General features: G+C 38.7%; 1 protein-coding gene across 4 annotated transcripts in view; it reads left to right on the top strand.

The window, feature by feature from the left end:
• The window catches only part of SLC39A10 (solute carrier family 39 member 10), a 45058-nt gene that overhangs the window by 20507 nt on the left and 8696 nt on the right, over nucleotides 1-15855 (top strand). For 3 of the 4 annotated variants that reach the window (XM_064451979.1, XM_064451980.1, XM_064451978.1), the window contains 6 exons: nucleotides 42-243; nucleotides 5773-5942; nucleotides 6961-7179; nucleotides 8584-8704; nucleotides 10627-10995; nucleotides 12783-12863. In XM_064451979.1, the coding sequence (XP_064308049.1) occupies nucleotides 42-243; nucleotides 5773-5942; nucleotides 6961-7179; nucleotides 8584-8704; nucleotides 10627-10995; nucleotides 12783-12863 (1162 nt within the window). The remainder of the gene's footprint in view (nucleotides 1-41; nucleotides 244-5772; nucleotides 5943-6960; nucleotides 7180-8583; nucleotides 8705-10626; nucleotides 10996-12782; nucleotides 12864-15855) is intronic. The other variant, XM_064451981.1, reaches the window with a different exon arrangement.

Below are 15855 nucleotides of genomic sequence, written 5' to 3'. Positions count from 1 at the left end.
GTTGTTTTCATATTTAATTTGTTTGTACAATTTGCTTGCAGTGCTTAAATGTTACTCAGCTGCTACGGTACTATGGTCTGGAAACCAGCTCTCCAATATCTCCTGAATTGTTTATATACATGTGTCCTGCTCTGCTATACCAGATTGAGCGAAGGCTTTGTATTGTACATTATGATGAGCTTGAAGATCTTATGAAAAGTAAAAACGCATCAGTTGAGAATAAAGATAAGACAGGTGCATCAGGTAGGTGTGGAACATCTAAAGCCTTCAAAATGATTTTGCATTGTAAATATTAACTTGAAAATTTGAAATGTCATACAACTTAGCATTGACTATGGAGTAAAGGAGTGGTTGAAATTTAACATATTTACTGAAAGAAATTTGAGACAGCATGTTCCTTTAAGTCAGGAGACAGAGCATCCTGTTTGGTAGTAATACAGCTTCTCCTGGGTAACAATGGCTCAGGGAGGCATACCTTTCTTTCATTATTTCATAACTTTTTCTTTATTTTCACTTTTTATGTTTGCTTATTTTTATTTCTTTTTTTGTCTTCTATCATTGAGGCCTAACATCCTATCATTGGGCCTTTGGCCCAGGTCTTCTGGCCTGGATCCTTCCCACATATGTTTGGACGTAGGAATCTTGTAGTAGGAACACAGGCAAGATACAGAACCTTTGGGGGCGGAAGGGCTTTTAGGGATGAGCAAGTCCACCCACAGCTTGGATTATTTCCATAATTTAAAATAAGTCTTTTTCTCTTAGTGTGACTGACATGGTCCATATGTTTATCTCAAAATCAGAAAGTTGCAGTGTAATTTGGCACAAATTTTCTTAATAAATTTGACGTGGATATATTCACTCAGGAAGGCAGAACAGCACCTTCATCACAGTTCATTCACCGGGAAATATGATTTCAGGTGTTACTGTTTTTATATTCTAGCAGTGATGCAAACTGTAGAATTGAAATCCAGAATTTTTTTGTGAACTTAAGAAATATAAAGACTCAAGCAAGGTATAAGAGCATTTAAACTGCCATTTCTGACAATAGTTCCCTTTTCTGACTTCCAATGTCAATTATTCTATACTACTCTCCTAAGCATATGAGAAGTATTCAGGCAAAATCCTCTGTTGGCGGTTTTAATTTTTTGTGTGCGTGCCTTGAGTAAAAATTAGTAGGCTTTTTTTATCTTCTTACCATAGTTCTAAGCTCAAAATATTTTTACTGTTGTTAAAGCAGTTACTTTAAGGGCCACATCCATTGTTGTGATGTCATAACTGAGTGTACTTTTAAAATATGTTTACTACCGCTATCTTTTCTAAATTATAATGGAACTGTTGGCAGATGTTTAGCTGCCATGAAATATCAGAACTCTAAAAAATCTTGGGTACGATATCCATGTTTTGAAAATAAAAATATTGGTAATTGTGTGTATTGATTAGTACATAGGTGCTTATTAGCGCCATTAGAAATCAAGCTTGAAGTAACTACATTCTCATAAATGTTAACAGCTGTTGGAGAGAATGCATTGCTGGTCTTAACAATGCTGGAGTCGTTACAATAATTAACTTGTTATACATAAATCTGTAGTGACACAGCTACTATCTTGTTAACTCTTCAAAGATTGCTGTAAACTGAATATAATGTGTGTTTTATATGGTAGCAAATTGTTCTGTGGGGTAGTCTTACTGCAGGAAGAGTTGACCCTTGCCTTATTGCCGAGAGGATTTGTAGAGTAGCTGTAAGCACTTTCTGCCAATTAAAATATTGAAAACATGTACAAAACTGTCATGTTTCACATGCTTTGAACCAGTTTAATTAGAAAGTTTCTACAGATGAGTGCTTATTTTAAAAGAATGCGTTTTCTTTCCCTATAATAAGGGAGTTAATTAATAATGAAGCTTGAAGACCTTTAACATTTTAAGAGACTTAATTTGCAAAATTAGTGAAGCTTATTGTGAACATTTAACATGCTTTATGGCATCTGATATCTGGAGTATAAATAACACATTTGCCAGTTAATCGTAAAAAATTGGGTTTTAACTTACTGTTTTGGCTCTGAAAACAAACAGTAACTTCTAAAACAGGTCAGCTTGATTAGATAATGATAAATGATTCTTCATAACAATTTCCTGTTAACTACAGTGAGACCTCAGTTGACGTAATAATCATTTTCCCTTCTTAAGGAAGTGAATCACAAAATAACAACTCTTAACTGGTATATAGGGATTGTGGGAGGTGTGGGCCAAATGCCAGTTGTAGAGTAACTTAACCTGCAGGTTGTAGGATTCTACTAAAATGAAAATATGTGCTTCTCCGAACTAACATGAACATTTTTAGATAGAAATATTTGCTAAAGTTAGGAGGATGCAGACATTTTTAAACTCTGGCTTTCTATGGCTTTCTTAAGTTTTTTTGAAAGCTTTAATTAAAACTAAATAGAGCAGCGCTTCTTCTATTCATTGATACTAACCTGTAAGGTTTCTAGTAGTTACGATAGTGCAGTTTTCTAAAGCAAAGGAATTTAATTAACTGACGACCAAAAACTTAGGAAGCCATGTTGGGCTTCCTTCCTGTAATTTGCAGATAGTTCTGTAACATCTTCTAATAGAAGATTTTCAAGGCCTTACACATACAACAACTGAGCTTTCACAGTGTACCTATGGAGAGAGGTGGCACTGGTATCATTGAGGGCTCCTAAACAACTTGAAAGGTACACCCTACCAGGAGTCAACCTAATAGAAGTGATACAAGTAAACAGTGAGCAATTTTTTTAAAGATGGAGATCAGTCAGAGCTGTTGATTAAAAGTATTTTAGATCACATATAGCTCATAAATCTGCCTGTGCAGATGCCGGTGTTCCCAGGAGCTTACCATTTCCTGGGCCCAGGAGAGCTTTGCTTCAGTGGAGCCTTTCTGTTAGCTTGCTTTCTTGTTAAAGCTTGCAGATAGCTAACTGTTCTCAGCCTTCCCAGGCTGTCCTTTTAGTCTGTTTCAGTTTACAGCTAGCTGTCCAAATCCAGTGCGAGCAGCTGTCTTTTGTTTGCTACCCACTGTTTGAACAGAGGTCCCATGCTGAAGAAATTGTTCAGGCACCTCCCTCTTGCTTTTTTCCACAGAAATGTTTTATAGGCCAGTGCATAGTAACTTCACCTCATTGACCAAGCTGTATACGGTATTCCTAGGTGTGTTATACACCAGGGCCTTCTATAACTTAAGAGCTCTTGCAGTGATCATAATATTGCATATTAGTTCCACTTCCATAATGCTCGTGTTTTGAACGCTACAGTTGAATTAAATCCTTCAATAAAATTTTGTGTCAGAATTTTGTTGTAAGTGTTCCTTAGTAGTCCTTTTTATATGAGGAGTCTTTGTACATCTATGTAACAGTGCGGTCTTGCACAACTTTTGCATAGAATGTGTTTTTTACCTTTGACTTGACAGCAACCTTTTGCTCATAATTTTGGTTCCATACCATTTTTTAAGAGTTTAAACAGAAATAGAAGTTGATGACCAAGATCTGAGAGATGCAGATTCTGTATTCTAATTCTCATGTGCCTCAACTTAATCATGGTGCCATGTTTAGATACTGTATCACTCATAAGAGTATGTAAGCCCTTCAGAGATGCGTTTGCCAAATCTATGCTATGATATATGAAACTTAAGCCAGTTTGCATAATCTCCTTCCCATTTTTCTCCATGTAAGGCTGTTGGTCATTTAACCTGGCACTTAACATCATAACGTCTGTGTCCAGATTGGAAATCCAATGTCCTGCCAAATTGCTGTGTAATTTTTATTTGGGCTACTTGTGCATGCCTGCATGATTCAGTGTTGAATTACAAGTCTATGTATGCTGTTCCTTTGAGCAGAGCCTGTTGATCCAGAGTACATGATTGAAGTGCCCTGGGGATGAATCAAGGCTGTGCAGTGGCATTATTTTTGTGGGCAAGGTCCTGCGTGCACTGTATACTTCTGTATTCCCATTTTTCAGTTTCTGTTTTTTAGTTCCTCATCTGAGCATGAGGCCTTGCAATGAGGTGTAAAGGCAGGCTTTGTCTTTTCACCAACTCCCTGTTACCCTTTCAGTATCAATATGCATTTCAGTGTACGATACCTACTTACTGAGGCTTTTTCCACTCAGTTTCTCCTGGTGGATGTGCTCTTGTACACTTTGCGCTTGAATTGGATTGTTTCCTTTTCTGCACTGTTCTGGAATGACAGCTGCAGGCTTCGTAAGAATGAATACCCCAAATTAAATTTAAAACAGCAGATCCTGTAAGTTCTGGTGTTGAACCACACAATTAGCCACAATTCTAGTGTCAAAGTCTTGACAAATCTGACCTGTAGCATTTTTGGTACAGATAGAATTCTCAGGACTTTTGACCGCTAAATTATAAAATTCAGTGAGCAGCTACAACATATTCATTCCTCCTCTCTACTCCTCTCCACCCACCCTCACCATTTCCCAGGGTGTTCTCCTCCACTTCATGAAAACTGAACAGACCATCACAGTTGTAAGGAAAGTCAGATCATTCACCAAAGTATGGAGATACTAATGATTTAAAATCAGGTGTTGTTAACTTCCATTAAAGTTGGCAAGCTGTGTAGACATTTTTGATGAAGAATGAAGCTAGGAAAAAACCTGGAAAAACCCAAAGCATTTGTGCTAAGGCTTAAAATAAGTAAAGGGAAAAAAAAAAGTTCAGGTTGAGGAAATCATGTTCATGAAAGACCTCAGCCCAAACAGTTAACAGTAAAGTAGGAGCACCAACTATTGTCTTTGGGACTGTGAACCTTTTGAACCCTATTGTTGGAATTACAGTTTTTACTTACTGTTCTTTGAAGTTTCTATGATGGGAAGAAACAAAAGTGGTAGAGAAGCAGGGAGAGAGGAAAAACCCCAGCAGTTTTTAATTCTTAACCTTACTGATGACTTGAAAAATAGAAGAAAATATTTTGTCAGGGTGAGATGCTGATGGCAAGAGCCATGCTGCTTTGTTTATAGGATCTGTTTCTTGTGTAACTCCTCCTTTTCCATGTCATATAGAAATTTGCACATTTTCTCTAATTAACAAGATTATGTCAAGTGTACCATATCCCATTATCACTTTTTCTTCTAATGACAAAGGAGGTTCTCAGAAAAATATATATACTGCTTTTTATTGGTAGCAAGTTGCTTTCAGCTCTTCAAGCTCTTATTATACCATTTGATTTTAAAGTTCCTCTGTCAAAGGTTGAGTCTTACTTCACATAAATAAATATGTATGTTTCAAAGCACCAGGGGAAGAGAATGGTGCCTAACTGAACATATTACTCCTAACAAAGGAGGAGAAATACTGATTCCTGTTAAATTTTACATCAGAATCACGTTAAAAACAAATGTTAAATATGAATTAGTGCTCGCAGAGCCCTAGTAAGTTAGGTAGCGGAGATGGTTTTGTTCCAACAGGAAATCTTTTGCTGTTTGTGTTTCATTAAGGGCTACAGACCTAAGCCTAGAACTTAAAATCAGGAAGCATTGCTGGGCTCTTTTTACCTGATTGGCTTCTGATGCTTTTCACTACGTTGTACTGTACTGTGAATAAGCCTGTTTATTTTTTGCTGGGGACTTTAGCACTTCCTTCATACTTATCAGCACCTTTTGAATGAACAATCCCACACTTAGGTTAAAGGAAAGTCACCTTCTTAGGAGATAGTTGAATGTCATAAATCAGTCTTAAAAGTTTTACAAGTATTGTTCTGATAACCTTTCTGTATTCATTTCTTCCCACAGCCTGGTTTTGTGGTATCATCTCTATCACCGTCATTAGCCTGCTTTCCTTGCTAGGTGTGATCTTGATTCCCATCATTAACCAAGGGTGCTTCAAATTTCTTCTAACTTTCTTGGTAGCTCTGGCTGTAGGAACAATGAGTGGAGATGCACTGCTCCATCTGTTGCCACATGTAGGTATTGTTTCCTTACCTTTTATTTGTAATTGTAACTCTATATAGAATTTTCAAAGAATTGTTTGACAAATATCAACAGATAAAAGTTCACTGATGCAGATGTAGGTTGACTTGACTGTGAGGGACACCCTGAAACGGTGTTTGAGACTTTCTGGTAACAAAAAGAAAGGAAATGTGTGTTTCTTTAAAAAAAAAAAAAAAAAGAAAAAAGAAAAAAAGAAAAAAGTAGTTGTGTATTCATAGTTTAAATTCTGTGACAGTATTTTAAAACACCCAGTGAGACCCCCGAGAATATTTTAAATTGAGCAGTATTGCTGACTCTTGTCTACTGATACTTGTGTATCAGTACTACCTAAAACTATTTCAGGGGGATTTACTTTCCTGGTTACTAGCTTTTGAGGAGAAAATAACCTCTAACTCACTGAATCAAGAAATTTTCCGAGTTCCTGGGAAGGTAAGCAGGCTTTAATTTGTGATGCTATATTGCAATTCTTAGAAAGGGAAGCCTCTTCTAAAATTTTGTTGCCTTAATTCTTTTAGGACAAAGATTAATTTTTACACGTTTCCTTTGTGTAAATTTTAATACAAACTTTTGGTCATGTATTTTTTTGAAAGTTTATATTTCAGATCTGAATTAAGGCTGTAATTTACTGTAGTAGTTAAAAAAGGATGAGGTTTGGTTGCTAATGGGAGTGTAGGAATTCCTGGTGACATTTCTACTGTTACTCTCATTATCTTTAGCGTTGTGACAGAAAAAAGCTGAAGCTAGATTATCTCCCCCTCCCCACCTAAAAATAATGAGGGTAGTGAATGGTCTAATGAAAATTTCTATGGTAAAATATGTTTTTATTAAAAAAAAAAACCAACAAACCAACACCAATGCACAACCCCTCTTTTAAAGTCTTTTTATGCTACGTTTCTGGCAAGGTTACATATTTTGTCATCTGAGCTCGGAGCCATTTCAGTCTCCTGATTGCACTGGGTCATGCTGTGTTATTATTTTCTCTCCTAATAGTCACATGGAGGCCACAACCACAGTCACCACCACGGCCAAGGTCATGTTCACGAACACAAGCGTTCTCATCGACATGCCCACGGACACGGAGTACGGACCGAAGGCTTTCTAGAAGAAAATGATCCAGTGCTGAAAGGTCTTGTGGCACTCGGAGGCATTTATGTTTTGTTCATCATTGAACATTGTATAAGAATGTACAAGCATTACAATAAGCAAAAGGTACGCGCTAGAATTGCATGCTGTTTTAAAATCTGTTACCTGAATTTATCTTCTGAGATAAGTTGAGGAATTGTCTGTGTGATGATTCATTATTCTGTGAACATCAACAAGTGCTGCTCATCTGCATTCCCTTTGTTTTTATGTGAGGAAACCCTTTTCTAAAAGAGGTTGCTTTTCTTAACAAGGTAATTTGGAAAGACAAAGCAGAAACCTGATGGGGGAGGTTGCAGCTTTTTGGCCAGGTATATTTGGAGGTAGATACAAGTAAAAGAGATTACAGCTCTTTCTCTAAAGTGCTGTGGTCTTTTTGCAAAAATACGAAAGGCAGTGTGTAAGAAAGAACAATTATCAGACAATTATCAGAAAATTTACAAGACATTTAAGTGTATACTGTTAGCTAAGGGTGCCACTGTGACAGAGGTATTCAGTTTTTCCACTTGAGGAGGTGCCAGAATTTGCACACCTCCTGCTTTCTATAAATTGCCAATCAAATTGTAACTTGTTTCCCTGAAAATGATTGTTTTTTAGGGCTGGGAGCATGCTGTATTCACAATGATGGAGAGTGAATACCTCAGGGGGAGTGTGATAGTGGGTAGAGATTTAAGCCACCAAAGAGCCATATTCTTTCAACAGTCATTATAAATACATTTTAACTTTGTCTCCATCCTTCAACTTTGAGGAGAAAATTATTTTGGTGAAACTATAACTGTTTCTCTCCAAATGAGTGCAGAAAATATTTAAGTTCTCTGTTTCACATCAGATTTGATGCGTCAGCTGGACAGGCAGCAAAAGGCTTTCTGTGTTGGCGGAGGCATTTCTTGGATCTCCTGATGAAGAGAGAAAAGCTGTCACATTGAGCATACCTTTTTCTGAGACTAGTTAAATAATTAAACCCCCTAGGCTGCTTTGGCAAATCTACGATCTCTGTGGTATGGGGTGCGGACAAGAAAGTAGTAAGCTTTTCCATAAAGGAAGATGCAAGGAAGTGAAAGGAGTATAAAACTTAAAGTTGAACAAAATAGAAGAGCTGGCCTTGCTGCATGCTTGCTTTCTTGAACGAAAGAAACAAATATAGTAACTCTACATACACGTGTTTCTGGGCTGTTAGAGCAATCCTTGTCATAATGTGCTCTGTCACTGATGTGAAACATTGCCTCTGTGTGGGGGGGGGGGTTGGGGTGTCTGAGAGAGATTCTGTGGTGGGTAGCAAAGAATTTCCACTGGGATAGATGTCATCCCTGAGCCTTACAAAGATTAATACTCTGTAGTCACATACTTCTGTTAGGCATGTTGAGAGACTGAATCTTAGTCTATTTTGATGAGATTTTTTTTACAACATTTCAGTTTCTTTTATTTCCCTCGATGTCCTTTTACAACCCAGCTGTTATCTGTTTCCTATTGCAGAGTAAGCAGAAATGGTGCAAGAAGAAACAGACTGAAGAATCACCAATTGGAAGGAAACTTTCCGATCACAAATTAAATAATAGACCAGATGCTGACTGGCTTCAGCTCAAACCCCTTGCAGGTAGGCATTTATTTTCAGAATTTTCTCTGATTACAAGATTCAGAGTAATGGCATGTAGCATGTAACCTCTTGTACAGTTTTGCTGCTATTATGCAAATCGGTGTTAATAAGACTTAATAGGCTTTCCCTATTAAATTTTTTATTTTGTTTTCCTTAGATCTGAGAGCACTCTGAACGCTTCCTAATATGCCATACAAATGGTTCTCAGACTTCTGAAGTAGTCAGGTTTTGGGTGGTTGTGGTTCTTTGGTTTGTTTTTATTTTTTTAATTTGTTTGTTTTGGGGGTGTTTTTTGGTTAAGCTGTGCCTGACTAGCTCAACCCTGGCAAAAATTAGATCAGAAATGAACACACACAACCTGAAAGGGGATATCTGTTACACTTTGAAGATTCCAGCCTCTGACCAATTATAGTTTGGCTGAGAAGGCTAAACAAAATTAATTTATTTTCATAAATACAACCACGTATCCTGGATATTCCTCAAGTATCCAAAACAACTTTCATGTAGTGTTCCTTCATGATAAGTCTGAGTGCTCACACAGTGCATACCCAGAAGGAATGCCATGTTGCCATTCTTGAAGGGGTGAAGGAAGGGGAAGGGCTTTGCTTCATAAAATTCCCTTTCCGTTGCCTGAATGGATGGCTGCTGAATTAATTTGCTGATGAAGAATCCATGTGCTATTTTTATACAAATGCATTTTTGTTAGTTTGAATGGTTTGTAGAAGGGAGAGTTAGGATTTTAACCGCCTCCACTCAACTTAAAATGGGATTTGGGACACTGACATAGAACACAAAGACTTTCAGGAATATTTGAAATGTCTTCCTTTTCTTTTAACGGGTGAGCAGCGGAGCTTTGCTTCTAATAGCATGGAGTATGTACTCGGTTTTATAGCACTGTTCCTCTGAAAGTGCGCTCTCCCGATCAGTAAGTCATTTGTACTATGGGCACTGGAAGCCTATGCTGAATTTGGATTTTGAACTGCAGTGCCACTGCCACTGACCTGAATGGCCACTCCATTTCTTTTTAAACAGCCTCCACATAATGTTTTAGAGCCTGTTTATCTAGAACTCTTTGTCTGCTGCTCTGTGCCTGGTTTTTTAAATTCCGCTTACTGTTTGCTTATTTTTGACTGAAATATTTTTGTTGAATTATTGTGAGCTTCTAACTTCATTCTCCAGAACTGCTTTTTTTCCCCCAACAGGTTTTGTTTCCTGGAGCATGGATTTCCAGTTTCATTTATTTATTAATACTTCAGAAATATTAGTAGATTTAAAATTCATGCACATATGTTGTCTTCATTGTTTTCACTTTGTAATTCTTTGTTAAAATGGCTTCGATTGCTAGCAGTGTAATGAGCTCCATTGGAGGAGCTCACCGTATGGCACAAGTGTCCAACACAAAGATGCATGCAGTGCAGAAACCTGCTCAAAGATCTGTTGTATCAGTGGCAGTTCCTGGCGCGCTCCACTGAAGGCCAAGTTGTGACCTGTATGAGCGTGCATAGAGAGTAGCCAGTTAAGGTTTCCTGAGCCATTCAAGGTCCATCTACAGCATATAAGACGTTATTATCATTCCAGCAACTTTCCATTTCAAGTGATGAACCATAAACTTCATCAGTAGCAAAATTCAGATACAAGCCTAGGTCGGGCTAAAACTGACTTTGCGTGCTGTGGCTATAGTGCTGTTGCCTTGTAGCAGAGACATCTATATGCTGTACATGCAAATTGGTGATAAAATGGGGCAGCGAGCAATACATTTTTTGGCTGAAGGTTGAAAACAAAGTTACTAGATCGGTATGTGTTAAAATACTTTTTTTTGCTTTTGTAAAACAGTTTAATTCTTCCCTGAGTGATGCAGTAGTTGCTGGTGATCCTTTCAGTAAGAATTAATACAGTGTCTCTCCCAACTGGCTTCAATGTAGGAGCTGATGACTCCGTTTTATCTGAAGATCGACTCAATGAAACTGAACTGACTGATTTAGACGGCCAGCTGGAATCCCCTCCCAAAAACTTCTTGACTGTAGAAGAGGGCAACAATATGCACCATTCTCACAATGATGTCTCACATGCTGCTCAAGAGCATGAGCTTCACGATTCAGAGTATGACAGCCATGGCGAAGATAAAATGATAGCTAGAAAACACAGTCACCACTGGCATCACAAACATTCCCATCATTCCCATGGCCACTGTCATTCTGGAAAAGACCTGAAAGATACGGGGATAGCAAATATTGCTTGGATGGTAATTATGGGAGATGGCATTCACAACTTTAGTGATGGCTTAGCAATCGGTAAGCAAAAGCACTGAGTATTTCTCAACAGTTTCTTCTTATCTTTAGTAACTTTGGTAATATTTTACTTATCAGTGGTCACAGGTAAGGCTTCCAGTTAGCTCCTGGGGTTACTGGAATTGTTTAATCTCCTTCAGAGCAGAAATTTAAAGGCCATCAATTGTAATAGTCTTCCCTTTATTAATATTCTGTGACTATTCCCACCAAGACTACGGTATTGATAGTAGCGACAGTAGCAATCTCTGCCAAATGAAGATGAGTGCAGACAAACCTCCCTATGCATTCTAGTGCACATGTAATGCACATTTATTCCTTGGGTCTTAGTATTTGCCTTTGAATAATAAATAAGTTCCTTTCAGTCTTATTGATAAAGATATTTATGTATAATAATACTAATACTCTACCTATTATTAGTAATCCATAGAATTTTACAGTACTTGTAAATAATAAATGTACTATGAGTCCAAAATAATAAGAGTACTACTAAGGATAATTTAATTTTTCTTTGAGCAAAGTGCTGTTTTTGGCTTATGGTCAGTATAGATTTATTTCTAGCCAAATGTAAAAGAAATTGAAGTACCAAACAGATTTAGTTAGATTTATTAAATCAACCTTGATTCACATAAACCTCTAAATGTGATTTGAAGTGTAAAACACATTAATTTGAATACACGTCATACAAGTCAAAATGACAGTGAGGGTACTGAAGTGCATCTTTTTAATTTTTTACTATGAGTACGCAGGGTTCTGAACTATTAACAGAAGGAACGTACCCATTTTGAAGGATGGGGGTTAAGGTACTTGCCAGGGTCTGGGGTTAACAATGGAATCTACTACAGTTTCTCCACTTTCTCCAAACAATTTCTAAAGAAACGAAACTCCATAAAAATTAACTTTTTTGCTTCATTTTCATGTTAAACAGGTAAGGCATTTAGACAGTGGCTTCTAAGGCCAACAAGGATCACTGCGCCATCTGTTGAGAACTTCACTGTATTGAAACTCCATTTCTAAATATTCCTGTGTCAAGCTTTGGTAGATTTTAGAAAAGCGTGCTCATCTTTTTAGTATATCAAGTTATGAGGAATCCAGAGGAAAGTTAAATTTCCTCTCCGTCTTCAGATTATGTCTTTCTACTTTATTTTGCCTGTTTTGACTGCTCACTGCAGGCTGTTCTTGTGCCTTTCTCTGCTACAGTACAGAAATTTAATACCAGTTTTCTCATCTCAGAATTATTTAAGGTATGAGCTTAAAATTGATTGAACTAAATTAGTTTACACAAAAGTGACAGAAAGAGGCTTATGCCAATGTTTTTCTCCTTATTATTTTCCAGGTCTGGCTTATTAATGTTGCTGATATGTGCTCTGCAAATAAGTATAAAGGAAATAGAGAGACTATGGGTTAAATATTAGTTTGATTTCCAACCTGGAAAGGAGAGAACTAGACTGTTGCTCATGTGCATTCTTAACTGTCCTGATGTACTTAAGAGTTATAAAAATGTAAAAGTGGTGTTATTTATTAGTTTGTTGCCTTTATGTCTCTGTTTTGCTGAGTTGTGTTCTCCTCTCCCAGGATTTGTCTTTCAGATAAACAGTGTAATGAAGTATGCAGTAATAATGCACATCCAGGACACTTCCAGTATTTTCAGTTTATATACAGACACAGACGTAGTGAAAAAATATCAGAGCGTGCGTTCTAACAGAAGGGTGTCATCTCTGGAAAGTCTGCTGATTGAATTTTCTGACTTGAAAATAGTAAAATATAATTTGAACCTTTTTTCTTTTTCCTAGGAGCAGCTTTTAGTGCTGGACTGACGGGAGGAATTAGTACATCTATAGCAGTATTTTGTCATGAGCTTCCCCATGAATTAGGTAACTAATTTTATAAACACAGTGTGTTCGGTCTCTTCATCTGGACAAAATATGTATCTAAAAGACGTTGAGATACTCAGCCTGATCAAGATAATGCAATGCAATGGTGACCAGAAGTTCAGAGAGTAAGAGAACAATATTGCTTCAGACTACATAGTGAGAATATTAATACAGGATTATTTTGGCAGGTATCCAGCTACAGCAGTTCTTAACCTTTTTGGACATGTTTTAAAATGTTCTTAAGAGCCTAGAGTTTACATTTTAGAATCATAGAATCATTAAGGTTGGAAAAGACCTCTAGGATCATCAAGTCCAACTGTCAACCCAACACCACCATGTCTCCTAAACCATGCCCTGAAGTGCCATATCTAGATATCTTTTAAATACCTGCAGGGATGGTGACTCCACCACCTCTCTGGGAGCCTGTTCCAATGCCTGACCACTCTTTCAGTAAAGAAGTTGTTCCTAATATCCAATCTAAACCTCCCCTAATGCAACTTCAGGCCGTTTCCTCTCATTCTAACACAAGTTGGCTGGGAGAAGAGACCAACGCCCACCTCACTACAACCTCCTTTCACGTAGTTTTAGAGAGTGATAAGGTCTCCCCTCAGCCTCCTCTTCTCCAGACTAAACAACCCCAGTTCCCTCAGCTGCTCCTCATAAGACTTGTCGTCCAGACCCTTCACCAACTTTGTTGCCCTTCTCCGGACACGCTCCAGCACCTCAATGTCCTTCTTGCACTGAGGGGACCAAAACTGAACACAGTATTTTGAGGTGTGGCCTCACCAGTGCCAAGTACAGGGGCATGATCACCTCCCTGCTCCTGCTGGCCACACTATTCCTGATACAAGCCAGGATGCTGTTGGCCTTCTTGGCCACCTGGGCACGCTGCTGCCTCATGTTCAGCCGGCTGCCAACCAACACTCCTAGATCCTTTTCCTCCAGGCAGCTCTCCAGCCACTCCTCCCCAAGCCTGTAGCGTTGCATGGGGTTGTTGTGACCAAAGTGCAGGACCTGGCACTTGGCCTTGTTGAATCTCATAAAATTGACCTTGGCCCATCGATCCAGCCTGTCCAGATCACTCTGTAGAGCCTTCCTGCCCTCGAGCAGCTTGACACTCCTGTCCAATTTGGTGTTATCTGCAAACTTAGTAAGAGTGCACTCAATCCCCTTACCCAGATCACTGATAAAAATAGTAAACAAGACTGGCCCCAACACTGAGCCCTGGGGAACCCTGCTTGTGACTGGCCACCAACTGGATTTATCTCCATTCACCACAACTCTCTGGGCTTGACCATCCAGCCGTTTTTTTACCCAGCAAAGAGTACACCTGTCTAAGCCATGCCAGCTTCTCTGGGAGAATGCTGTGGGGGAAGGTGTCAAAGGCTTTGCTAAAGTCCCGGTAGACAACATCCACAGCCTTTCCCATATCCACTAGGTGGGTCACCCTGTCACAGACAATCAGGTTGGTCAGGCAGGGCCTGCCTTTCATGAAGCCATGCTGGCTGGCCTGGTCCTCTGGCTGTCCTGCACTTGCCTGGTGAGCTCGGTCAGGATGTATTGCTCCATAACCTTCCCTGCTATCAGGGTCAGGCTGACAGGCCTGTAGTTCCCCAGATCCTCCTTCCAGCCCTTCTTGTAGATGGGTGTCACATCAGCAAGCCTCCAGTCGTCTGGGACCTCCCTTGTTAACTAGGGCTGCTGGTAAATGATGGAGAGTGGCTTGGCGAGCTCCACTGCCAGCTCCCTCAGTGCTCTCAGGTGTAACACTTTTGATGTTATACCTCTGCATTTTAAAGAGAGAGTTTCTGTGTGGCATTGTCTGACACAGAGTTTAGTTACATAAGTACTCGTAAGTTTATGTAAGTAAAATTCTTTGTAGACATCTTTGGAAGATGCTGTGTACCAATTGTTGCTGAGTCCAGTAGGCGTGGATGTCTACTTAGGGTAGAGCCTGTGGGCATTGCTGCCGGTGCCATTGATCCTTTCTCCTAATGGAAGCATTTTTTCTTGGGGTTAGCTAGCCATGATGAAACCTGTTGTTTTCCTGTGAGTTGTAAGGCACACCACATGAAATTTTAATGCACCCCGAGACTTACATGAAAGCAGCTAGGGAGAGGATTGAGTCATCATATTTGCCAGTAACGTGAAGTTGTGCTAGATTAAACTGGATGTACTTGCAGTTTGCTCACTTGATAAGCTGCTAGCTCTGAATGATCAAAAGTAAGGTAAAACAAGTACTTCAAAAACCCTTAGAGGTGATGAGTGAAAGCATTTTATATAGGCAGATACTAAGTATAATTGGCGCAGATGGGAAATAATAGAGCAGATGTCCACAGTGTGACAATGGTGCTATACAATTGTTAGTTAAGTGTAGCTGCTGCAGTATATAAAGGATTGCAATATGTATTGGTGTGCTTGTAACTCGCTAGGTTAATGATTAACCTCATGTAAGAAGAGTAGTTCGCTGTACATATTTTTTGTTTTGATTCTAGATTGAGCAATTAATTTCTAGCGTATCTGACATGATATATTAATTACCCTCATGACTGCATATCATCTTTCACTCTTCATATTCACAAGAGTTCAGTTTGAAGGGAGTAAAACTATCAGAGCTGATTACAAGACAAAGATTTAGATCTTTATAGAACATCTACCTCTATCAGCAATTTTAGCAAAGCTGTCCTGAATTCAAAATAGAACAGGTTAACCTGGCATGTCTTAAGCCAGCAAACTGATTCAGCACGGATGTGAAGTAATTCTTTCTGAATGTAACTCCTTCTTTTCCTAGCGCTGTATTTCTCAAATTCTTTGTCACCTTCTGTGGAGACTAATGCCTCATTATCCTCCTCTTGAATTTGCAGAATGAGGTGTATATAGCTACGAGGAGTTATCACATGTATTGATCAAAACTAAGCCTCTGGTTTTACGTGCCATGATGAACTTCTGTGAAGTAAAGACAAGTCTGTATGCACAGATGTATTCTGTGTGG

The sequence above is a fragment of the Phalacrocorax carbo genome, chromosome 5, assembly GCF_963921805.1.
Source record: "Phalacrocorax carbo chromosome 5, bPhaCar2.1, whole genome shotgun sequence".
Lineage (NCBI taxonomy): Eukaryota > Metazoa > Chordata > Aves > Suliformes > Phalacrocoracidae > Phalacrocorax > Phalacrocorax carbo.
The sequence above is the reverse complement of the archived record's forward strand: the minus strand, read 5'-3'. Positions and strand labels throughout refer to the sequence as shown.